Here is a 27,857-nt window from a genome sequence, read left to right as displayed (position 1 = left end):
CAATAAGCCCGCTCCCTGTGGAACGAACCGGACTTACTAAAAACTATACTACTCTACGATTAGGTACACTGCCTATAGTGTTGTAGCAAGGTTTAGGTATATCCATTTTGTAAATAAATAATTAAAACTTGTGTAATTTGTAACGTATTTCGTAGTAAAATATAGTACTATCACGTACCCCTCCGCTACCACATCAGTGTCTAATTGATTTAATTGCTATTTCAAAGTTAACTTTCTATTACATATCACTATCGGGTACAAATCACCATCTGCTTTATATTTTATTTTTGTCTTCTCCTTCTTGGCTCAACTAATTCTATCTACACCACATTCATAATATAATTTGATTAATACAAGTAAGGGATTCATTCACCCTTCTATCTTCATTATTGTTGAAACCCACCATCGCTGCTACATCTCTTCTTTCTAATCAAACACCCATATCTGCTGCTGCAGTCTTTTACAGACATTAATCTGCAACAACCATCGAAACCTGCTGCTTTCTGTTTACTGTTTCTTTGTATCTTCTTCGTGAACCAGCTGGAATCACACCATTGAGCTGCTACAACAGCTGTAACAGTTTCTGCTTGAACCAATAAGTCCTGCTACTGCTACTCCATTGTTACTGTTATTAATCGAACATCAAGGTCAAATAATTGTTGCTGCTACTACCTTTTCCTGTTTCAAACTCGACACAAAAACACACTACCATTTCACTATATCAAACACTCAAATTAAAAATCAAACAAAAAAAAAAAAAACACAATTCACCAATGCTTCTGAAATCATATCAATTTAATTATCATTTTCAATTCATCTCAGATTCTAAAAATCAAAACATAAATATCAACTTCATATAATCAAATCCTACAGTTTCAGTTCTTCGAGTTCATCTGCCTGAAATAGCCAAGCCTTTCGATCCACTTTTCAATTCATGAACAATAAGGTATTCCTGGAAAAATTAATTAATTACGGGTGTTTCTAAACACGTTTCAAGAAGAAATTTATACCTGATGCGTTTTGGATTTCAGTTTCCGAATTTCAAGTTCATCACTCACGTCGCATCTGTTCAAAACAAAATGAGTTGTTGTTGTTCTTGGCCGCGGTCTCTTTCACAGAACTTCTTAAGTGTAGGTCTAGGAAATGAAATCAATTGATCTTATGATATGATTTTAGGGAAACTGATCTTGGATATATTAGGGGTGTCGTGTGATTTGGGGAAGATTGAACTAAATTGGGAAGTTGGAAAGCCAATCGATTTAAGGAGGACAACGGAGTTGGGCTTGTGTTTTTTATTTATTTATTTATTTATTTGGGCCGTGAATTTCACTTGGGCCAAGAACACCCAATTACATAGTCGGGCTTAAGTGTGGGTCTAATGGAAATTATACGGGTTATATCAATTTCTGCGAGATCATAAAACAGAAAAATGGGCAACAGCCCTACGGTTAATTGTCTGTTCGTGGGAGCGAGAGGTCGTGGGTTCGATTCTCGGGGATGGCATAAATTTTTTTTAAGGCCTTTGAGGTAGTTTTCCATTTTCATTATTATTATTATTATTATTATTATTATTATTATTATTATTATTATTATTATTATTATTATTATTATTATTATTATTATTATTATTATTATTATTATTATCATCATTATGGTTATTGTTATTATTATTGTTAGTGTTACAATTATTATTATTATTATTATTATTATTATTATTATTATTATTATTATTATTATTATTATTATTATTATTATTATTATTATTATTATTATTATTATTATTATTATTACTAATAAGTATTAGTTATCAATTATCATTATTATTATTATTACAAGTAAAGTTATAACTAAAAATATTGTTATTACTACTATTATTATTATATTTATTAACTAATAATAGATGAATTATTATTATCATTATGTTAACATAAATACTCTCACTAATATTATTAACATTTTGATTAAGTAACGTCATTAAGTATTATTAGCGATATTATTAGTAATATTAATATCAATATAAATATTATTATGATTAAAATTATTATTATAGATATCAAGAAAGTAATATAAACCATTACAATTATCGGTAATATTAGCATTAGTATCATTTTAGACTTATTATTTTTTTTGTAACAAAAGTATTATTATTAAGACTACCATTAGTAATAAGATAGTTATAAATATTATTATTATTCAGTAATAAGTATTATAAGATTAAAATTATCATTCTCAGAACCATTACCATTATTAAACTTTTCATTTTATTAAAAACTACTGTTATTATTATTATTATAAGATTTAATATTAAAACTATTAGTAGTATTACCTTTATCATTATATTATCATTACAAATATTATCTTAGTATTATTAAAAATACTGTTTTAACAAACAAATGGTATATATAAATAAAATGTATTTAGTACATATAACATAACAAAACTTATATTCTTAAAATATATAAAATGAATATATAATGAAATATATAAATTATTGATATAAAAGTATATCACTAATAATAATATATGTATTTGTTCGATTACAAATATATGTTTTAATATATATATGAATAATATAGGTTCGTGAATCCGAGGCCAACCTTGCATTGTTCGAAATAGATATATGTATTTTTACTACAAAATACATTAGGTGAGTTTCATTTGATTCCCTTTTACTCATTACATTTTTGGGCTGAGAATACATGCAAATGTTTTATTAACTGTTTTACAATATTTATATGCGTGAGTTCCTTTGATCCCCTTTTATTCTTTACATTTTTGGGACTGAGAATACATGCGCAACTTTTATAAATGTTTTACGAAATAGACACAAGTAATTGAAACTACATTATATGGTTGAATGATCGAAATCGAATATGCCCCTTTTTATTAAGTCTGGTAATCTAAGAATTAGGGAACAGACACCCTAATTGACGCGAACTCTAAAGATAGATCTATCGGGCCCAACAAGCCCCATCCAAAGTACCGGATGCTTTAGTACTTCGAAATTTATATCATATCCGAAGGAGGATCCCGGAATGATGGGGATATTCTTATATGCATATTGTGAATGTCGGTTACCAGGTGTTCAATCCATATGAATGATTTTTGTCTCTATGCATGGGCCGTATGTTTATGAGAAATTGAAATATGAAATCTTGTGGTCTATTAAAGTTATGAAATGATTATTTATGATAAACTAATGAACTCACCAACCTTTTGGTTGACACTTGAAAGCATGTTTATTCTCAGGTACGAAAGAAATCTTCCGCTGTGCATTTGCTCATTTTAGAGATATTACTTGGAGTCATTTATGTCATATTTCAAAAGACGTTGCATTCGAGTCGTCAAGTTCATCAGAATTATTATTAAGTCAATTATAGTTAGATATATTATGAAATGGTATGCATGCCGTCAACTTTCGATGTAATGAAAGATTGTATTTTCAAAAACGAATGCAATGTTTGTAAAATGTATCATATAGAGGTCAAGTACCTCGCGATGTAATCAACTATTTTGAATCGTTTATAATCGATATGGACTTCGTCCGGATGGATTAGGACGGGTCTTCACAGTTAGTATCAGAGCAGAGGTCTTAGCGAACCAGGTCTGCATTAGTGTGTCTAACTGATAAGTCGTTAGGAGGCATTAGTGAGTCTAGACTTCGACCGTGTCTGCATATCTAAAGTTTTGCTTATCATTTTTGTCGAAAAATCATCTACTTATCATCCTTAGAAAATTACCTGCTTATCATTCATAGTCTAGACACATATTACTGCATTGATTGCATGAATAGTGTATAGATAAATTCATATCTTAGCGTATCTGACAATTCATATCTTAGCGTATCTGTTACTGTAGACCTTGCCTGATATCTCTCGTAAATTTCTCCTTAATTTAAGGGATACTGGTACTATAGATATCTATGTAATTTATGCATTGAGAATACCATCCAACCATCAATTGCTGTCACTAAATTCTTCGTACCAAAAACCTTTCCTGAGATCGCGTAAGATGGCCTCTACGAATCGACCAAGTTCCTCTGACTCCGAAGACAGCGTGACAGGAGCACACCAACCAATCAACTACCGTGATTACTGGAGAAAAAGGGGGTGGGTTCGCGACATACTCACCCTATGGAGAAGGGAAGAAGGTACTCCATATCATGAATCGAATCTACCACCTAACCTTGGAGTACTCGACCCGCTCACCGGCGAACCTGTTCGCAACACCGTTTATACCCTTTTTGCCAGAATTTTTCATCTTGAGACTACCATTAACGGAACTAGAGAAGATATCCAATCACTACATCACACTGATAACCAACCAGGGTTAGTAGAAGAAGTTAAAGAACTCCGAGCTCGAGTGTTAACTTTAGAGAGCACGGTACACAGTTTGCAAGCACCAACAGTATCACCAACACCAGTCACATCACCAACCTTAGCACCAACAACATTAGTACCACCAACAACAACATCCGCATCACCAGCTTCGACATCTCATTCTGTACCTCGAGTATAATCGTCGTTCTATATGATGTTCTACATCATTTATCTTCGTTCGACATGATGATTATGTAAACTCTAATGTTTTAGAGATTATATATTCTTGTTCAAACGGTAAATCAAATGAATTTAATAACATATTGACACATTAAATCCATGATTACATCTGAAGAAAATATATATATATATATATATATATATATATATATATATATATATATATATATATATATATATATATATATATATATATATATATATATATATATTTTCATAAAGATTGTAATTAAAATTTTTTTGCGTACAAACTGTTAATGGTGAAAATATTTTAACGGGTAGGTAATACCCGAGGAATATTTAGATCTCACATTAATAGGTTACACTCTACATTCTTTGAAGTTAATTCAACGGTCATTTATTATCCTACTTACATCCACCGATATACGAATCTGATTCACCACAGAATAACCATATCCATCCAATTTTATATTTGGATTTTGATTTATCAAAAATCAAGTGGCATAATGAAGGAAACATTTGACAAAATAAAATTTGTTAGAAACAAACAAATTAACTATGAGAAATTTTGTTAAGAATCCACGTTAACTGTTCCGAGCTAATTGTTCCCAGCTAATTAATTACACTTTATTTATCGCAATTTACATTCTCACAATTTTATTTATCGTCATTTAATTTCTATATTTATTTTACGCACTTTAAATATCGGGTCACGATACGTATTAATTAATTCGAATATTATATATTAAACTATATATGAATTATTGAATTGCTAACTGTGGACTATCAACTGAGGACTACCAACATTGGACAATTAAAATGAATTAAAATATTGATTATAACATATGAAACTAAACAATTCTTCAAGTTTGCCACTTGATTTCATCTTAAACCTCATTGTATCTCGACAATTACAATCTGCATTCAAACCTTTCATGACTCTTGAAAACACCTCAATCTAGAGAATGAACCAACCGTACTTCATCTACGAAAGGAAGAACTTATGCATATAGTTATGCATCTGAAAACACTAGAAACCTGAGTAAACGTTTAACACATATTTGTGCTAGCTCCTTTGGTGTTGTTATTACCGAAAATAACTTTGCAACCCCTTTCCAAATTAGCAAATTTTATCACAGCTCCAACAAGTCAACTTCGACTTTTCATTTGGATTAACCTTATTATAACTTTGATATATATGCGTGCTCTTTTATTGTTACCGGGAAACCTTTCATATTCTACCATATTACCAGCAGACGTACCAGCAACCTCGTTGCTTCTTGGTTTAAATCTCTCCGACAAATCATTTTATTTATTCATTGAAACCCCATCATATACTCATCTGCATCTTGTAACGAGAACTGCCATACCAATTATCGGGAGTCAGCAATCAGTACTTTGAAAATGCACAGCATGTCTACATCAACAGTTATATGTATAACATTTATCTTTTAGAATTATGGTCTTTCATTCTGAAATTCTGAACAGCACTCAGTCTACAAATCAATACTATGAATGTTGAAAAAGCTGAATGAAGCAGCAGAAACTGTAGACAACCGTAAAAGACCTTAATCGTCGGAAGTTTAATGATAAAGAATAATATGTTGGAGAAGCTCAGAAAATTTGGAACTGAAAAATGGATTGAGCTAACCATGAAGGAGACCAAGGACAAATACAAGGACCATACCCTATATTCAAAGAATCCAGATAATTATGGATCCGTTGAAATCTTTAGAGAATATCTTGCTCCGAAGTCATGTTAAAATCTTGCGGAAAATCTTTCTTCATCAACCATCGAACTTAGAAATTCCAAAAATATCATCATCAATAGTTTTAACAAGTTTGATTGCTTAACATGTTGGAAATATTTAATCATGTAAATATAGTTTTCATTAAACATATAATTATAGAAAGGTTCGGAAAAGTTCGGGTCACTACAGTACCTACCCGTTAAATAAATTTCGTCCCGAAATTTTAAGCGATTGGAGGTGTTGGCTCATCTTCTGGAAATAAGTGCGGGTACTTCTTCTTCATCTGATCTTCTCGTTCCCAGTGAACTCGGGTCCTCTACGAGCATTCCATCGAACCTTAACAATCGGTATCTTGTTTTGTTTAAGTCTCTTAACCTCACGATCCATTATTTCAACGGGTTCTTCAATGAATTGAAGTTTTTCATTGATTTGGATTTCGTCCAACAGAATAGTGAGATCTTCTTTAGCAAAATATTTCTTCAAATTCGAGACATGGAAAGTGTTATGTATGTAGCGACCCGACCAAATCGTCATTGACGGCGCCGTCTACTTAGGTCCCGTTACGTGGTCATAAGTCTTTAAAACAACGTTTGACCAAAAGATATGTCGCCTTCATTTCAAAATAAAGATTGTTCCCAAAGTTTACAAGAATTGTTCAACCAATAGTTAAGTTACAACGTTATAATACGAATGAAATCTAGGCGACACGGTTTAAAGTAAGGTCAAAAGACGCTCCATGAAATGCACATATACTCGACATCCAATGCAAGTATCAAATAATGAGCGGAAGCATGTATCATGTATCGTTCAAGGACCTGAGAAAAACATAGAAATCTGTCAATGAAAACGTTGGTGAAATCATAGGTTTAAGTAAGTAAGTACAAGTGAACCACAAGATTTGCATCAATGAAATAATAGTAATACATTCCAAAAGTTTGTTTCACGAGCACCCAATTATCAATGCTTAACGTTTCCTTCCATTGAACCCCATCACTTAGTGCTAGAACATACACTGTTTCTCGAAAATATATTTCATTCGTAAACGGTAGCGAACCGTTTGAATGAGGGTTTGTCAAACCCATATGGATCCATACAACATAAGTTCTCGCTTACACCCGGCAAGTGTAACTAATGATAATCGAATTGAGGATTTTGTTCTAAACTCGTATGTAGAATGTTTGTTTTCCTGTACTTGTGTTCACTTAGTTCAAAGAATCGTTTATGTTTTCTCATCCCAAATATAAGTTCAAAAAGAGTAAAAGTGGGACTATGATCTCACCTTGAGTGCACGAGTAGTAAAGTACTTCAACAAGTAAACGTGTGCAAAGAACAATGCTAGTCTTGACCTAAACAATAGGTTGTATCAATAACGGTAAACACGATAGGTCAAAGATGTTCAATTAGTCCTATGGCTCGTTACGACTCGATTATTTAGCATGTGAAATCAAATTGCCAAGTTTCATGCAAGATACAAGTATATAAATAAGTTAGGAAGGTTGCATAATCATTTGGTTAAGTTTGACAAAAAGTCAAACTTTGGTCGGTCAAAGTCAACGAAAGTCAACACGTTCGGGTCGGGTTCCGAACTATTTTTCTAATCTTAGAAATCATATATGAGCATGTTGGCCAAGTTACATGTTAATCGGAGGTGCGTAGCATGCCAAACATTATTCAAAAATTGACCAAGTTGGACAGAATTCTGGCCAGGCCATTTGGCGCGCCGCGCGGGGTAGGGGCGCGCCGCGCCACCCTCTGTGCAGGTCTGATTCTGTTTTTCCAAAGTATGCACGAGCCAAAACCTTTTCCAACCCAACTCTTGACCCGCAAACACTTATAATGCCTATTATATATCGTTGGAAAGGTATTTTGACGAGGAATACAACTAAGTACATTTCATCAATCAAACTTCCACTTACAACAACCAAAAACTGTAATTAAACATTCATAATCAAAGTTTAAGTTCCAAAAACGCATTTTATGATTCGGGCAACCAATTTACATGTACGTTATGCCGTTTCGAAGGTAATCAAACACACATTGCAACAAAACACTTAACAACAATATCTCATAGCATTTGACGCATCAAAAGTTCATGTAAAGCTCATCAAACCCTAATCCAAAATCACAAATTCAACAATCTTGCATATGAAACTAATCCATGTCAACCTACATACCAATTTGAAGCTAGTGATGTTAGGAACACAATTAAAACATGAACTTTCATCATTCAACAACATATGAACACCTAAAACTCAAGATTAAGCAAGCATTCTTTCAATATGAACTAGTTACATCAAAATATCAAAAACGAGCATACAAATCACATAAACAAACTAGACTCGAGCCATAGACACTAATTAACAACCTTATAACTTAAAAATCTCAAGAACACAAGAATTAGTGATTTTAGAAAGTTACCCAAAATTGATGAAATCGGTATGGAAACGAAGAGGAGATCACGAGGAGTTCAAATATGCAATTTGTTTTGATCGAATCCTCCTTGAACGAATTTAGATGATGATTGAAGGTTTGAGGGTTTGAGAGGAAAAGGTGAAGTATTATTTTGGGGGAGGTGATAGAATGAATGGAGAGGAAAGAGTTGACTAGTTGACCTAGTCATCTCTTTCTCCATTTGGCAACTTTAGTCCCTCAACTTAGGAACCGGGTACGGGAATTACCTAAACGAGATAATTCAAACGCGTATTAACGAGATGTGTTATGAACATATAACGGAACTTAAATAGTTAAACGGAAAAGTAAATGGAAAAAGGCGGGATGTTACATTACCTACACCTTAAAAGAAATTTCGTCCCGAAATTTAAGTAGGCGTAGTAGTCGTTGTTTCTTCCTCGAGATCTTGCGTTTCCGAATTCACGAATAGATGAGGATACTTCCTTTGCATTTGATCTTGTCTTTCCCAAGTAAACTCGGGTCCTCTTTTGGCATTCCAACGAACCTTGACAATCGGGATTCGGCTTTGTTTCAATGTCTTGACGGAGGTGTCCACAATTTCAACCGGTTCCTCCACAAAATGAAGTTTGTCATCAATAGTAAGTTCTTCGAGAGGGATGACGATATCGGGTTCGGCAAGACACTTTTTCAAGTTAGATACATGGAAGGTAGGATGAACGGAGTTCAATTGAGGCGGAAGATCTAAACGATAAGCAACGGTTCCAATACGCTCCAAGATTTCGAAAGGACCGATATACCGCGGATTTAGCTTCCCGCGTTTCCCAAAACGGATTACACCCTTCCAAGGTGCGACTTTTAACATTACTCGGTCCCCGACTTGGAATTCAAGATCGTTGCGTCGTTTGTCGGTATAGCTCTTTTGACGACTTCGGGCCGTCCTAAGCCTATCTCGGATTTGAACGATTTTCTCGGTGGTTTCGTGAATGAGTTCGGGTCCGGTGATTTGCACGTCGCCTACCTCGGCCCAACAAAGAGGTGAACGACATTTGCGGCCATATAGCGCTTCAAAAGGTGCGGCTTTAATACTCGCGTGATAACTATTGTTGTAAGAGAACTCGGCGAGAGGTAAGTGCTTGTCCCAAGCTTTTCCGAAATCAACCACGCAAGCTCGTAACATGTCCTCTAAGGTTTGAATTGTACGTTCGCTTTGTCCATCGGTTTGAGGATGATATGCGGTGCTCATGTCTAAACGCGTTCCCAACGCTTCTTGCAATGTACGCCAAAATCTAGAAACGAAACGGCCATCTCGGTCGGAGATAATCGATAAAGGTACACCGTGTCGGGCTACGATCTCCTTAATGTAAAGTTGTGCAAGTTTCTCCATTTTGTCCGTTTCTTTCATGGCAAGGAAGTGTGCGGATTTGGTGAGACGGTCAACAATAACCCAAATGGTATCATAACCGCCCGTCGTTTTTGGTAGTTTGGTGATAAAATCCATCGTTATCCCTTCCCACTTCCATTGCGGGATCTCGGGTTGTCGAAGTAGTCCGGACGGTCTTTGGTGTTCGGCTTTGACTTTGGAACATGTCAAACACTTGGAAACATAAGTAGCTACGTCCCTTTTGATATTCGGCCACCAATATAGCTGTTTAAGGTCGTGGTACATCTTATTGGCACCGGGGTGAATCGAGTATCGTGACTTATGGGCTTCATCTAAAATAAGGCTTCGTAGGTCCCCATAACTAGGCACCCAAATTCTTCCGGCGAAATATCGGAGTCCGGTTTCTTTAACTTCGAATCGAGAGGTGAGGACGTTCAAGTGTTCGAGAGAGATGTTTTCATCCTTAAGAGCCTCATCTTGGGCTACCCGAATTTGGCTATTAAGGTTGGTGTGAATGGTGATGTTTAAAGCTCGGACACGGAGAGGCACCACTCTTTCTTTTCGACTTAAGGCATCGGCTACTACATTTGCCTTCCCGGGATGGTAACGAAGCTCGCAATCGTAATCGTTCAAAGTTTCAATCCACCGTCGTTGTCTCATGTTTAGTTGCTTTTGATCGAAAATGTGTTGGAGACTTTTGTGATCGGTGAAGATAGTACTCTTGGTTCCATAAAGATAGTGTCTCCACATTTTAAGTGCAAAGACAACGGCTCCGAGTTCGAGGTCATGTGTCGTATAGTTTCGTTCATGAATTTTGAGTTGTCGAGAAGCATAAGCAATGACTTTCGTTCGTTGCATCAATACACACCCAAAACCATGTTTTGAGGCATCGCAATATACAACAAAGTCATCATTGCCTTCGGGAAGTGACAAGATAGGAGCGGTGGTTAGCTTCGTTTTCAAGATTTGGAATGCGGATTCATGTTCGGTCGCCCAAATGAATTTCTTTCCCTTGTGAGTCAAGGCGGTTAGAGGACGTGCAACCAAAGAGAAATTTTCGATGAATCTACGATAGTACCCGGCGAGACCCAAAAATTGACGAATGTGAGTAGGAGTAGTAGGAGTCTCCCATTTGCTAATGGCTTCGATTTTCGTTGGATCGACTTTAATACCTTGGTCACTTACAACATGACCAAGAAATTGAACTTCCTTTAACCAAAATTCACACTTGGAGAATTTGGCATAGAGTTGTTCTTGTCTTAAAAGTTCAAGCACAAGTCGGAGATGTTGTTCGTGCTCTTCTTCATTTTTAGAATAGATCAATATGTCATCGATGAACACAATAACGAATTTATCGAGATACGGTTTGCACACGCGGTTCATAAGATCCATGAACACCGCCGGTGCGTTAGTGAGACCAAATGGCATGACAAGGAATTCATAACTACCATAACGAGTTCGGAAAGCGGTTTTGGAGACATCTTCCCCCTTAACCCTCAATTGATGATAACCCGAGCGGAGATCGATTTTCGAATATACACAAGACCCTTGTAGTTGATCAAAGAGGTCATCGATGCGAGGAAGAGGATATCGGTTCTTAACCGTCAATTTATTTAGTTCGCGATAATCAATGCACATTCGTAGGGATCCGTCTTTCTTTTTAACAAACAAAATCGGAGCGCCCCAAGGTGAATGGCTAGGTTGGATAAAACCACGATCAAGTAGTTCTTGGATTTGACTTTGCAATTCTTGCATTTCAAATGGAGCGAGTCTATATGGTGCACGCGCTACGGGTGCGGCTCCCGGAATAAGATCGATTTGGAATTCAACCGGTCGATGAGGCGGAAGACCCGGCAATTCATCGGGAAATACATCGGAATAGTCACTAACAATTGGCACATCATCGATGTGCTTCTCATCGGACTCGACTTTCTTAACGTGGGCAAGGATCGCAAAACAACCCTTACGAAGTAGTTTTCTAACTTTAAGGCACGAAACGAGGTTGAGTCTGGTGCAACTCTTATCGCCATAAACAATCAAAGGTTCACCATTCTCGATAGGAATTCGGATTGCGTTAAGATCACAAAGAATGTGAGATTTCGTTTTGACTAACCAATTCATACCGATTATTACATCAAAGCTTCCTAGTTCCATGGGTATCAAGTCAATTTCAAATTCCTTACCCAAAATGTTTAACGTACACCCCCGGTAATATGTGTCGGCACTTAATAGTTTTCCGTTAGCTACTTCAATGGTATAAGTGGTATCTAATGGAAGAGGTGGAGTGCTAAAAGAATGAGTCAAAGTCTTGGATACAAAGCATTTATCGGCACCCGAATCGAATAAGCAAGAGACATAAGAATTGTTGAGAAGAAACGTACCCGTGACTAGTTCAGTGTCATCCCGGGCTTCCTCGGTGTTGATGTTGAAAGCTCGGCCGCGCGTATTGGTGTTATCTTTCCTTTTCGGGCATGCATTTCTATAATGACCCGTTTGGCCACATTCGTAACAAGTGCCCGTCTTTGGTGCATTGGGCCACTTTCGAGCGACGGGAGTGGCACTTTTACAATCGTTGGCCTTATGACCAACTCCTTGGCACCGGTGGCAAATTATCTTACTACATTCGCCAAAGTGATGTTTGTTGCATTTGTTGCAAAGAGGTAGGTTCCCGGCATAACCTTTCTTGCCGTCGGAGGTGTAAGGCTTCTTAGCAAAGTTGTTGTTGCTTGATTGGGAGGGTTCCCACTTTCTTTTGTTGCCGCTCGATTTATCCTCGGCTTTAGGTGCCAGAACTACGATTTCGTCAACCGTTTCGATTAGTTGGCGAGCCATGTTCATAGCGGCTTGATGAGTAGTGGGTTTGGATGACATCACCCCTTGTTTGATGCTTTTTGGAAGACCGAGCATGTAGAGCTCAATCCTTTGAGATTCGGGGTTAACAAGATTAGGACACATCAAGGATAGTTCGGCGAAGCGTTGATTATAAGCTTTAAGGTCGTTTCCGACCGCTTTCAAAGCTCTTAGTTCTTCCTCAAGCTTTCGGGTTTCTTCGCGCGGAAAATATTCAACAATCATCTTTTCCTTTAGGTCGGCCCAAGAGAGGGCATGAGCTTCATCGGTACCCACCGATTGAACATAGGTGTTCCACCATGTTAGAGCAATTCCGGAGAAAGTGTGAGTGGAGTATTTGACCTTGTCTTGGTCCCGACAACCGCTTATGCTAAAGACGGCTTCCGTTTGCTCAAACCATCGGGTGAGCACGACCGGTCCCCCGGTTCCATCAAAAGTGTGAGGTTTGCACCCCATGAAAGCTTTATAGGAGCATCCCTCGTTTGAGTTTCCGGCTCCATTGTTGTTGTTGTTGTTGTTGTGGTTGTTATTATTATTGTTGTTGGATGAGTGACCGGCCATGGCCGCATCTACGGCGGTAGCTATCATCCGTTCGAGAGCTTGTTCGGGAGTTTCATTGCGGCGTACACGACGAGGAGCCATTGTTCCTTCAAGACACAAGAATATCATTGATTAGTATTCTCAATAATACTAACCGTGATATAGAATAAAGATAAAGAGAAGTTTTTTTTTTTTTTTTTTTTTTTTTTTTTTTTTTTTTTTCCGACTCGCCTTAAATTCTTTATGTCATAATGTCGGAACGTTCATACGAGTCACCGTAATATAATCCCGGAAATTATATTACCCTAATTCATATGTGCATTCGACATCATTTCATATAGTCAAGGTGGCGTGTCAATCAAATTAAACAACGTGAGATTAAGATGAACTAAGAGTAGATATGAGTAGAAACGTTCGAGTATAAATGCACAAGTAGTCAAGTAATTCCTACTTCAAGTCTATATGCCGGTTGTAGTCTAGACTCACCAATGTACCCTATGACTCGGGGTTGACACTAATGAACTCTAAATCCCTACAACCAACGCTCTGATACCATCTGTAGCGACCCGACCAAATCGTCATTGACGGCGCCGTCTACTTAGGTCCCGTTACGTGGTCATAAGTCTTTAAAACAACGTTTGACCAAAAGATATGTCGCCTTCATTTCAAAATAAAGATTGTTCCCAAAGTTTACAAGAATTGTTCAACCAATAGTTAAGTTACAACGTTATAATACGAATGAAATCTAGGCGACACGGTTTAAAGTAAGGTCAAAAGACGCTCCATGAAATGCACATATACTCGACATCCAATGCAAGTATCAAATAATGAGCGGAAGCATGTATCATGTATCGTTCAAGGACCTGAGAAAAACATAGAAATCTGTCAACGAAAACGTTGGTGAAATCATAGGTTTAAGTAAGTAAGTACAAGTGAACCACAAGATTTGCATCAATGAAATAATAGTAATACATTCCAAAAGTTTGTTTCACGAGCACCCAATTATCAATGCTTAACGTTTCCTTCCATTGAACCCCATCACTTAGTGCTAGAACATACACTGTTTCTCGAAAATATATTTCATTCGTAAACGGTAGCGAACCGTTTGAATGAGGGTTTGTCAAACCCATATGGATCCATACAACATAAGTTCTCGCTTACACCCGGCAAGTGTAACTAATGATAATCGAATTGAGGATTTTGTTCTAAACTCGTATGTAGAATGTTTGTTTTCCTGTACTTGTGTTCACTTAGTTCAAAGAATCGTTTATGTTTTCTCATCCCAAATATAAGTTCAAAAAGAGTAAAAGTGGGACTATGATCTCACCTTGAGTGCACGAGTAGTAAAGTACTTCAACAAGTAAACGTGTGCAAAGAACAATGCTAGTCTTGACCTAAACAATAGGTTGTATCAATAACGGTAAACACGATAGGTCAAAGATGTTCAATTAGTCCTATGGCTCGTTACGACTCGATTATTTAGCATGTGAAATCAAATTGCCAAGTTTCATGCAAGATACAAGTATATAAATAAGTTAGGAAGGTTGCATAATCATTTGGTTAAGTTTGACAAAAAGTCAAACTTTGGTCGGTCAAAGTCAACGAAAGTCAACACGTTCGGGTCGGGTTCCGAACTATTTTTCTAATCTTAGAAATCATATATGAGCATGTTGGCCAAGTTACATGTTAATCGGAGGTGCGTAGCATGCCAAACATTATTCAAAAATTGACCAAGTTGGACAGAATTCTGGCCAGGCCATTTGGCGCGCCGCGCGGGGTAGGGGCGCGCCGCGCCACCCTCTGTGCAGGTCTGATTCTGTTTTTCCAAAGTATGCACGAGCCAAAACCTTTTCCAACCCAACTCTTGACCCGCAAACACTTATAATGCCTATTATATATCGTTGGAAAGGTATTTTGACGAGGAATACAACTAAGTACATTTCATCAATCAAACTTCCACTTACAACAACCAAAAACTGTAATTAAACATTCATAATCAAAGTTTAAGTTCCAAAAACGCATTTTATGATTCGGGCAACCAATTTACATGTACGTTATGCCGTTTCGAAGGTAATCAAACACACATTGCAACAAAACACTTAACCACAATATCTCATAGCATTTGACGCATCAAAAGTTCATGTAAAGCTCATCAAACCCTAATCCAAAATCACAAATTCAACAATCTTGCATATGAAACTAATCCATGTCAACCTACATACCAATTTGAAGCTAGTGATGTTAGGAACACAATTAAAACATGAACTTTCATCATTCAACAACATATGAACACCTAAAACTCAAGATTAAGCAAGCATTCTTTCAATATGAACTAGTTACATCAAAATATCAAAAACGAGCATACAAATCACATAAACAAACTAGACTCGAGCCATAGACACTAATTAACAACCTTATAACTTAAAAATCTCAAGAACACAAGAATTAGTGATTTTAGAAAGTTACCCAAAATTGATGAAATCGGTATGGAAACGAAGAGGAGATCACGAGGAGTTCAAATATGCAATTTGTTTTGATCGAATCCTCCTTGAACGAATTTAGATGATGATTGAAGGTTTGAGGGTTTGAGAGGAAAAGGTGAAGTATTATTTTGGGGGAGGTGATAGAATGAATGGAGAGGAAAGAGTTGACTAGTTGACCTAGTCATCTCTTTCTCCATTTGGCAACTTTAGTCCCTCAACTTAGGAACCGGGTACGGGAATTACCTAAACGAGATAATTCAAACGCGTATTAACGAGATGTGTTATGAACATATAACGGAACTTAAATAGTTAAACGGAAAAGTAAATGGAAAAAGGCGGGATGTTACAATGTACAGCCGCGAGTTGTTGAGGTAACTCAAGTCGGTAAGCTACTGGTCCGACACGATCAATAATCTTGAATGTTCCAATATACCTTGGATTTAATTTCCCTCGTTTACCAAATCGAACAAAACCTTTCCAAGGTGCAACCTTAAGCATGACCATCTCTCCAATTTCAAATTCTATATCTTTTCTTATAATGTCGGCGTAGCTCTTTTGTCGACTTTGGGCGGTTTTCAACCGTTGTTGAATTTGGATGATCTTCTCAGTAGTTTCTTGTATTATCTCCGGACCCGTAATATGTCTATCCCCCACTTCACTCCAAAAAATCGGAGACCTTCACTTTCTACCATAAAGTGCTTCAAACAGAGCCATCTCATTGCTTGAATGGTAGCTATTGTTGTAGGAAAATTCTGCTAACGGTAGATGTCGATCCCAACTGTTTCCGAAATCAATAACACATGCTCGTAGCATGTCTTCAAGCGTTTGTATCGTCCTTTCACTCTGCCCATCAGTTTGTGGATGATAGGCAGTACTCAAGTCTAGACGAGTTCCTAATGCTTGCTGTAATGTCTACCAGAATCTTGAAATAAATCTGCCATCCCTATCAGAGATAATAGAGATTGGTATTCCATGTCTGGAGACGACTTCCTTCAAATACAGTCGTGCTAACTTCTCCATCTTGTCATCTTCTCTTATTGGCAGGAAGTGTGCTGATTTGGTGAGACGATCAACTATTACCCAAATAGTATCAAAACCACTTGCAGTCCTTGGCAATTTAGTGATGAAATCCATGGTAATGTTTTCCCATTTCCATTCCGGGATTTTGGGTTGTTGAAGTAGACCTGATGGTTTCTGATGCTCCGCTTTGACCTTAGAACACGTCAAACATTCCCATACGTATTTAGCAACATCGGCTTTCATACCTGGCCACCAAAAATGTTTCTTGAGATCCTTGTACATCTTCCCCGTTCCAGGATGTATTGAGTATCTGGTTTTATGAGCTTCTCTAAGTACCATTTCTCTCATATCTCCAAATTTTGGTACCCAAATCCTTTCAGCCCTATGCCGGGTTCCATCTTCCCGAATATTAAGATGCTTCTCCGATCCTTTGGGTATTTCATTCTTTAAATTTCCCTCTTTTAAAACTCCTTGTTGCGCCTCCTTTATTTGAGTAGTAAGGTTATTGTGAATCATTATATTCATAGATTTTACTCGAATGGGTTCTCTGTCCTTTCTACTCAAGGCGTCGGCTACCACATTTGCCTTCCCCGGGTGGTAACGGATCTCAAAGTCGTAATCATTCAACAATTCAATCCACCTATGCTGCCTCATGTTTAGTTGTTTCTGATTAAATATGTGTTGAAGACTTTTGTGGTTGGTATATATAATACTTTTGACCCCATATAAGTAGTGCCTCCAAGTCTTTAATGCAAAAACAACCGCGCCTAATTCCAAATCATGCGTCGTATAATTTTGCTCGTGAATCTTCAATTGTCTAGACGCATAAGCAATTACCTTCGTTCGTTGCATTAATACACAACCGAGACCTTGCTTTGAGGCGTCACAATATATCACAAAATCATCATTCCCTTCAGGCAATGACAATATAGGTGCCGTAGTTAGCTTTTTCTTCAATAACTGAAACGCCTTCTCTTGTTCATCCTTCCATTCAAATTTCTTCCCTTTATGCGTTAATGCAGTCAAGGGTTTTGCTATTTTGGAGAAATCTTGGATGAATCTTCTGTAGTAACCAGCCAATCCTAAAAATTGACGTATATGCTTTAGAGTTTTTGGGGTTTCCCACTTTTCAACGGTTTTGATCTTTGCCGGGTCCACCTGGATACCTTCTTTGTTCACTATGTAACCGAGGAATTGAACTTCTTCCAACCAAAATGCACACTTTGAAAACTTAGCGTACATTTTTTCTTTCCTCAATACTTCTAGCACTTTACTCAAATGTTCTTCGTGCTCTTGATCATTCTTTTAGTAAATAAGTATGTCATCGATGAAAACAATGACAAACTTGTCAAGATATGGCCCACACACTCGGTTCATAAGGTCCATGAACACAGCTGGTGCGTTAGTCAATCCAAACGGCATAACCATAAACTCGTAATGACCATAACGCGTCCTAAAAGCAGTTTTTGGAATATCATCCTCCTTTACTCGCATAAATCGATCTTCGAATAAACCGACAAGCCTTGTAGTTGATCAAATAAGTCGTCAATTCTCTGCAGTGGATAACGGTTTTTGATGGTAAGTTTGTTCAACTCTCTGTAGTCAACACACAACCTAAATGTACCATCTTTCTTCTTGACAAACAAACAGGAGCTCCCCATGGTGATGTGCTTGGTCGAATGAAACCACGTTCTAATAGTTCTTGCAGTTGGCTTTGCAGTTCTTTCATCTTGCTGGGTGCGAGTCTGTAAGGAGCACGAGCTATTGGTGTAGCTCCTAGTACAAGATCTATTTGAAATTCAACAGATCGATGTGGAGGTAGTCCCGGTAATTCTTTCGGAAATACATCGGGAAATTCTTTTGCGACAAAAACATCATTGATGCTCTTTTCTTCAGTTTGTACTTTCTCGACATGTGCTAGAATAGCATAGCAACCTTTTCTTATTAGTTTTTGTGCCTTCAAATTACTAATAAGATGTAGCTTCGTGTTGCCCTTTTCTCCGTACACCATTAAGGGTTCTCCTTCTTCACGTACAATGCGAATTGCATTTTTATAACATACGATCTCTGCTTTCACCTTCTTCAGCCAGTCCATGCCAACTATTACATCAAAACTCCCTAACTCTACTGGTATCAAATCAATCTTAAATATTTCGCTACCCAGTTTAATTTCTCGATTCCGGCATATATAATCTGCTGAAATTAATTTACCGTTTGCTAATTCGAGTAAAAATTTACTATCCAACGGCGTCAATAGACAACTTAATTTAGTACAAAAATCTCTACTCATATAGCTTCTATCCGCACCCGAATCAAATAAAACGTAAGCAGATTTATTGTCAATAAGAAACGTACCCGTAACAAGCTCTGGGTCTTCCTGTGCCTCTGTCGCATTAATATTGAAAACTCTTCCACAGCCTTGTCCATTCGTGTTCTCCTGGTTCGGGAAATTTCTAATAATGTGGCCCGGTTTTCCACATTTATAACAAACTACATTGGCATAACTTGCTCCGACACTACTTGCTCCACCATTACTCGTTCCGACACCATTTGTTCCTTTCGTTCTGTTAACCCCTGGTCCGTAGACCTCACACTTCGCCGCGCTATGACCATTTCTTTTACACTTGTTGCAAAATTTGGTGCAGAACCCCGAGTGATACTTTTCACACCTTTGGCATAGCTGCTTCTGATTATTGTTGTTGTTGCGGTTGTTATTGTTGTTGGGATGATTGTTGTAGTTGCTGTTGTTGTTGTTGTTGTTGTTGTTGTTGTTGTTGTTAGGCCGTTTGTTGTAGTTGCGATTGATGTTGCGATTATTGGGATAGTTGTTGCGATTATTGTTGTAATTGCTGTTGTTGTTGTATTGGTGATTCTTATCACCGTTTTCCTCCCACTTTCTTTTGACTTGCTTCACATTGGCCTCTTCAGCCGCCTGTTCTTTAATTCTTTCCTCAATCTGGTTCACTAGTTTGTGAGCCATTCTACATGCCTGTTGTATGGAGGCGGGCTCGTGTGAACTTATATCTTCTTGGATTCTTTCCAGTAATCCTTTCACAAACGCGTCGATCTTCTCTTCCTCATCTTCGAACGCTCCCGGACATAATAGGCACAATTCTGTGAATCGTCTTTCATACGTGGTAATATCAAATCCTTGGGTTCGTAACCCTCTAAGTTCTGTCTTGAGCTTATTGACCTCGGTTCTGGGACGGTACTTCTCGTTCATCAAGTGCTTGAATGCTGACCACGGTAGTGCGTAAGCATCATCTTGTCCCACTTGCTCTAGATAGGTATTCCACCATGTTAACGCAGTACCTGTGAAGGTATGCGTAGCGTACTTCACTTTGTCCTCTTCAGTACACTTACTTATGGCAAACACCGATTAGACCATCTCGGTCCACCGTTTCAATCCGATCGGTCCTTCGGTTCCATCAAATTCCAAAGGTTTGCAGGCAGTGAATTCTTTGTAGGTGCATCCTACACGATTTCCTGTACTGCTAGATCCAAGGTTATTGTTGGTATGTAGCGCAGCCTGTACTGCGGCTATGTTTGAAGCTAGAAAAGTACGGAATTCCTCTTCATTCATATTCACGGTGTGTCGAGTAGTCGGTGCCATTTCCTTCAAAATAGTCAAATGGAACAAGTTAATCATACAGAATATTAAGAGTAGTTAATAGTATTTCGTAGCATAATATGAACTCATTTATAAAAGCTTTTTCTTCATATTAGCGTTTTATAAGTTTAAATTCGGGTAGTACCTACCCGTTAAGTTCATACTTAGTAGCTAATATACAATTCAACTACTACAATTCTATATGAAAAACTGATTATAATAATATTTCGCGTTCAAACTTTTATACAATATTTTACAAACTTACAATACCGCTTATTTTACATAAAGCATGAAATATAGCACACAATAACTTTGATACAAGATAGTTATGAAGATAATTCTAGCTAGTACACAAGTCGTTCAGCAAAGGCAATAAAGACACGTAATTCATACGTCCAGAAACAAGTCATGCATTCTGGTTTTACTAGGACTACTTCCCATCCTTGGTCTTGTGGAACATAACCGTTATGGCCGTTGATAAGACAGAGTGTTGTAACGTCGTCAAAGGGACGAGGGTTACGTAATGTCCAACAGTCCTGTATCAATCTAAAAACCTCATTTCTTACCCCAATTACCGACTCCGTCACTTGTGGGAACGTTTTGTTTAATAGTTGTAGCCCGATGTTCTTGTTCTCACTTTGGTGAGAAGCGAACATTACTAACCCGTAAGCATAACATGCTTCTTTATGTTGCATGTTAGCCGCTTTTTCTAAATCATGAAGTCCTATATTTGGATATATTGAGTCAAAATAATTTCTTAACCCGTTGCGTAAAATAGCATTTGGGTTCCCAGCAATATATGCGTCAAAGTAAACACATCGTAACTTATGGATTTCCCAATGTGATATCCCCCATCTTTCGAACGAAAGCCTTTTATAAACCAAGGCATTCTTGGAACGTTCTTCGAATGTCTTACAAACTGATCTCGCCTTAAATAGTTATGCCGAGGAATTCTGACCGACTTTAGACAAGATTTCATCAATCATGTCTCCGGGTAGGTCTCTTAAAATATTGGGTTGTCTATCCATTTTGTGTTTTTATACTGTAAAATAGACAAGAGTTAGATTCATAAAAAAAAATACTTATTAATACAAGCAATTTTTACATATATCATAAAGCATAAGCACACTATATTACATATATTACACCACACGAATACAACTATCTTATTCCGACTCGCTCATTTCTTCTTCTTCGGTTTTGGTTCGTTTTGCCAAGTTTCTAGGGATATATGATGTTCCCCTAATACGAGCCGTCGTTTTCCACATTGGTTTAGAAAAACCTGGTGGTTTAGAGGTTCCCGGGTTATTGTCACAACTTAAGAAATACGGATGTTGACGATACATATAAAGTTCATCGGGTTTGGAATCAAATTTCTCTATTTTTATGCCCTTTCTCTTATTGTTCTCTTTTGCCTTATTAAATTGTGTTGGGGTAATTTCTATAACATCATCGGAATCCTTGTCGGGATCTGATTCATCGAAGAATTGGTAATCCTCCCAATACTTTGCTTCCTTGGCAGAAACACCATTGACCATAATTAACTTTGGTCGGTTGGTTAAGGATTTTCTTCTACTTAACCGTTTTATTATTTCCCCCACTGGTTCTATTTCTTCTTCCGGTTCCGATTCTTCTTCCGGTTCCGACTCTTCTTCCGGTTCCTCTTCGGGAACTTGTGAATCAGTCCACGAATCATTCCAATTTACATTTGACTCTTCATTGTTATTAGGTGAGTCAATGGGACTTGTTCTAGAGGTAGACATCTATCACATAATATCAAACACGTTAAGAGATTAATATATCACATAATATTCACATGTTAAAAATATATAGTTTCCAACAAAATTTGTTAAGAAATCATTTTTCAAGTAAACACGGTCGAAGTCCAGACTCACTAATGCATCTTAACAAACTCGATAAGACACACTAATGCAAAATTCTGGTTCTCTAAGACCAACGCTCTGATACCAACTGAAATGTCTCGTTCTTATTGATTAAAAACGTTCCATATTAATTGATTTCATTGCGAGGTTTTGACCTCTATATGAGACGTTTTTCAAAGACTGCATTTATTTTAAAACAAACCATAACCTTTATTTCATCAATAAAGGTTTAAAAAGCTTTACGTAGATTATCAAATAATGATAATCTAAAATATCCTGTTTACACACGACCATTACATAATGGTTTACAATACAAATATGTTACAACGAAATAAGTTTCTTGAATGCAGTTTTTACACAATATCATACAAGCATGGACTCCAAATCTCGTCCTTATTTAAGTATGCAATAGCGGAAGCTCTTAATAATCACCTGAGAATAAACATGCTTAAAACGTCAACAAAAATGTTGGTGAGTTATAGGTTTAACCTATATATTATCAAATCATAATAATAGACCACAAGATTTCATATTTCAATACACATCCCATACATAGAGATAAAAATCGTTCATATGGTGAACACCTGGTAACCGACATTAACAAGATGCATATTTAAGAATATCTCCATCATTCCGGGACACCCTTCAGATATGATATAAATTTCGAAGTACTAAAGCATCCAGTACTTTGGATGGGGTTTGTTAGGCCCAATAGATCTATCTTTAGGATTCGCGTCAATTAGGGTGTCTGTTCCCTAATTCTTAGATTACCAGACTTAATAAAAAGAGGCATATTCGATTTCAATAATTCAACCATAGAATGTAGTTTCACGTACTTGTGTCTATTTTGTAAATCATTTATAAAACCTGCATGTATTCTCATCCCAAAAATATTAGATTTTAAAAGTGGGACTATAACTCACTTTCACAGATTTTTTACTTCGTCGGGAAGTAAGACTTGGCCACTGGTCGATTCATGAACCTATAAAAAATATGTACATATATATATCAAAGTATATTCAAAATATATTTACAACACTTTTAATACATTTTGATGTTTTAAGTTTATTAAGTCAGCTGTCCTCGTTAGTAACCTACAACTAGTTGTCCACAGTTAGATGTACAGAAATAAATCGATATATATATTATCTTGAATCAATCCATGACCCAGTTTATACATATCTCAGTATTGATCACAACTCAAACTATATATATTTTGGAATCAACCTCAACCCTGTATAGCTAACTCCAACATTCACATATAGAGTGTCTATGGTTGTTCCAAAATATATATAGATGTGTCAACATGATAGGTCAAAACATTGTATACGTGTCTATGGTATCTCAAGATTACATAATATACAATACAAGTTGATTAAGTTATGGTTGGAATAGATTTGTTACCAATTTTCACGTAGCTAAAATGAGTAGTTTTTACCAATTTTGTTTTGCTCGCCATTTTTTCGTTTCTAATCCGTTTTGAGTGATTTAAGCGGCCACGGTTTCGTATTGAACTTGAATTTATGAAACTAAACAGAAAAGGTATAGGTTTATAGTCGGAAATACAAGTTACAAGTCATTTTTAAAAGAGGTAGTCATTTCTGTCGAAAGAACGACATCTTGATGACTGTTTTGAAAAACATACTTTCACTTTGAGTTTAACCATGATTTTTGGATATGGTTTCATGTTCATAAGAAAAATCATTTTCCCAGAAATATAGCTTTTAAATCAAAGTTTTTCATAGTTTTTAATTATCCAAACCAAAACAGCCCCCGGTTGTAACTACGACGGTGTAAATCTGCTTTTATGGTGTTTATCGTGTTTCCGGGTTTTAAATCATTAAGTTAGCATATCATATAGATATAGATCATGTGTATAGTTGATTTTAAAAGTGTAGTTAGAAGGATTAACTTTATTTGCGAACAAGTTTAGAATTAACTAAACTATGTTCTAGTGATTACTAGTTTACCACTTCGAATATGATAGCTTTTTATGTATGAATCGAATGATGTTATGAACATCATTACTACCTTAAGTTCCTTGGATAAACCTACTGGAAAAGGGAAAAATGGATCTAGCTTCAACGGATCCTTGGATGGCTCGAAGTTCTTGAAGCAGAATCATGACACGAAAACAAGTTCAAGTAAGATCATCACTTGAAATAAGATTGTTATAGTTATAGAAATTGAACCAAAGTTTGAATATGATTATTATCTTGTATTAGAATGATAACCTACTGTAAGAAATAAAGATTTCTTGAAGGTGGATGATCACCTTACAAGATTGGAAGTGAGCTAGCAAACTTGAAAGTATTCTTGATTTTATGTAACTAGAACTTGTAGAATTTATGAAGAACACTTAGAACTTGAAGATAGAACTTGAGAGAGATTAATTAGATGAAGAAAATTGAAGAATGAAAGTGTTTGTAGGTGTTTTTGGTCGTTGGTGTATGGATTAGATATAAAGGATATGTAATTTTGTTTTCATGTAAATAAGTCATGAATGATTACTCATATTTTTGTAATTTTATGAGATATTTCATGCTAGTTGCCAAATGATGGTTCCCACATGTATTAGGTGACTCAAATGAGCTTCTAAGAGCTGATCATTGGAGTGTATATACCAATATTACATACATCTAAAAGTTGTGTATTGTACGAGTACGAATACGGGTGCATACGAGTAGAATTGTTGATGAAACTGAACGAGGATATAATTGTAAGCATTTTTGTTAAGTAAAAGTATTTTGATAAGTGTCTTGAAGTCTTTCAAAAGTGTATGAATACATATTAAAAAACTACATGAATATACATTTTAACTGAGTCGTTAAGTCATCGTTAGTCGTTACATGTAAGTGTTGTTTTGAGACCTTTAGGTTAACGATCTTGTTAAATATTGTTAACCCAAAGTTATAATATCAAATGAGATTTTAAATTATTATATTATCATGATATTATGATATATTAATATATCTTAATATTATATATACATTTAAATGTCGTTACAACGATAATCGTTACATATATGTCTCGTTTCGAAATCCCTAAGTTAGTAGTCTTGTTTTTACTTATGTAGTTCATTGTTAATACACTTAATGATATATTTAATTATAATATTATCATGTTATATAAAATATAATAATGTATTAATATGCTTCATATATACTTAGTAAGACGTGGTTATAACGATAATCGTTATATGTATCGTTTCGAGTTTCATACGTCAATAGTCTCCTTTTTAAGTATATAACTTATTGTTACTATTTTTAATGAGATACTTGATGATCATTATATCATGTTAAACATATATATTTATTCATTTATGTATCATCATGTCATATACAACTTATAGCGTTCGTGAATCATTGGTCAAACTGGGTAATCAGACGTTTACAAAATTTCCGTTTCAATTAACCAAGTCTTAACAAGTTTGATTGCTTAACATGTTGGAAACATTTAATCATGTAAATATAGTTTTCATTAAACATATAATCATAGAAAGGTTCGGAAAAGTTCGGGTCACTACAAACGGCTTGCCAAATTTTTTTCCCGAGGGGAGTCATGTTACATGTAGATTTCCCATGGAGAATATCACAAGTATTTGAGAAAGAGCAAGAGCCAAAGTTCCACCACTTGTAAACACGATTCCACACGTCCAACGATTCTTTGCAATTGAAAAACAAATGTTCGACCGATTCAAGATCATCATCGCAAACAGGACAACGAACACTATGAAGGTCGATGCCCCGTTTGTCTAGTTCGATCCGCACCGGAATTCTACACCTCAAAGCCCTCCACACGAATATTTCAAGTTTTTTTGGGACAAGGTTATTCCTCAATGTCATGCGTGGAGGAGTAGAAGGAGTGCCAAGTATATGATCATCAAGTAAGGAAGACAACTTTTTAACCGTAAACACACCATCATTCGCGAGAGACCATTTTACATGATCTTGTGATTCAAAATCAAAATGAATAGATTTAATCAAATTCTCTCCCTCAATTAACTCATCCAATGTTCTTCCAGTTGGATCCCGAGACCAGTTCCAAAGAAATAATAACGATTGGTCATTAGAGACTGAAGAATCTGATATGATCGAGTTATGTTGAGCTGTTGGAGTTGTTGTCCTCATAGGATCAGGAGGTTCTGGATCTGTGATACCTGCAAAAAAATCAGTAGATAAATCGGCCGTATTTGCAGAGGCAACGAAGGCTGCAAACGAAGGAGTGATTGCATTTGTAGGGGCTGTAAACGAATGAGTGACTGCATCGGGAGGAGCTGCATCAACATTGGCAGAAGAGACTGCCTCAGGGATTTTCGTCTCCGTTGGAACCGCATCAGAATTTGCTGCTGGAACTAAGATTCGCTCTCTGATCGAAACATTTTGGTTTGTTTCAAGCCGGAAAATCCTTGGAAATAAATCTTTAAAACACGTGGAGCCGCACCAAATATCTTTCCAAAACAAAGTGTTTCTTCCATCACCAATCGGGTTGTTGAACGAGTGCTGGAAGGAACATTTAATTTATCAATCTGACGACCTGCAATAATGATGTTATACCACACACTCGAGGTCGAGGAATGAGCACGCCCATCACCCAGCCTCAAGCCACCATCAATTCCATAAATACTTTTAATAATTTTGGTCCAAAGACTATTGGTTTCGGATTTAAACCGCCACCACCATTTGCCCAAGAGAACAAGGTTTTTGGCTTTTAAAGAACCAATATTAAGCCCCCCCCCCATCCAGTAAGGCATACAAGTATATGCCCATTTAACCCAAGTAATTTTGGATCCCGAACTCAAAAAATCCCCACCCCAAAAGAAAGTACGTCTCACATTCTCGAGAAGCTTAAGCACACAAGGCGGGGCACGAAAAAGTGCGAAATAATACAATGGAAGGCTATTAAGAACCGAATTTAAAAGAACCAATCTACCACCATAAGACAACGTTCTCATTTTCCAATCCGATAGTCTCTTTTTAAATTTATCAATAACCGGATCCCAATCGCTTATTTTCTTCATTTTTGCACCAATAGGGAGGCCGAGATAGATGAAGGGAAATTTTCCAGCTTTACAACCCATCCGAGAAGCTAATCCTTCGGTTTCATTCGGATTTACTCCCACACCATAAACACAACTTTTATGAAAATTTACCTTTAGCCCCGATGCTAGTTCAGAACACTTTAGAATGTTGATGAGGTTTCGTGCATTAGATTTAGACCACTCACTAAAGAACATAGTGTCATCCGCATATTGAAGATGGGACACCATGATTTTATCTTTTCCAATTTCAATCCCTTTGAAAAGACCCCGATCAACCGCGGCTTTTGTGAGAATATTGAGACCTTTCGCGGCTAAAATGAAAAGAAACGAGGATAATGGGTCGCCTTGTCTTACACCTCTACCCAT

The 27,857-nt window shown here is 36.6% G+C and overlaps 1 protein-coding gene across 1 annotated transcript; it reads right to left on the bottom strand.

Moving 5' to 3' along the window:
- Window positions 1-386: 386 nt before the first annotated feature.
- LOC139875848 (uncharacterized) lies at window positions 387-27,857 on the bottom strand. Its single transcript, XM_071863141.1, has 4 exons — window positions 27,285-27,857; window positions 25,988-26,952; window positions 710-716; window positions 387-602 (listed from the first exon to the last, which is right to left on the bottom strand). The coding sequence occupies exons 1-4, from the start codon at window positions 27,855-27,857 to the stop codon at window positions 387-389; spliced, it is 1,761 nt and encodes a 586-aa protein (XP_071719242.1).

The sequence above is a fragment of the Rutidosis leptorrhynchoides genome, chromosome 11 (assembly GCF_046630445.1).
Source record: "Rutidosis leptorrhynchoides isolate AG116_Rl617_1_P2 chromosome 11, CSIRO_AGI_Rlap_v1, whole genome shotgun sequence".
Classification (NCBI taxonomy): Eukaryota; Viridiplantae; Streptophyta; class Magnoliopsida; order Asterales; family Asteraceae; genus Rutidosis; species Rutidosis leptorrhynchoides.
The sequence above is the reverse complement of the archived record's forward strand: the minus strand, read 5'-3'. Positions and strand labels throughout refer to the sequence as shown.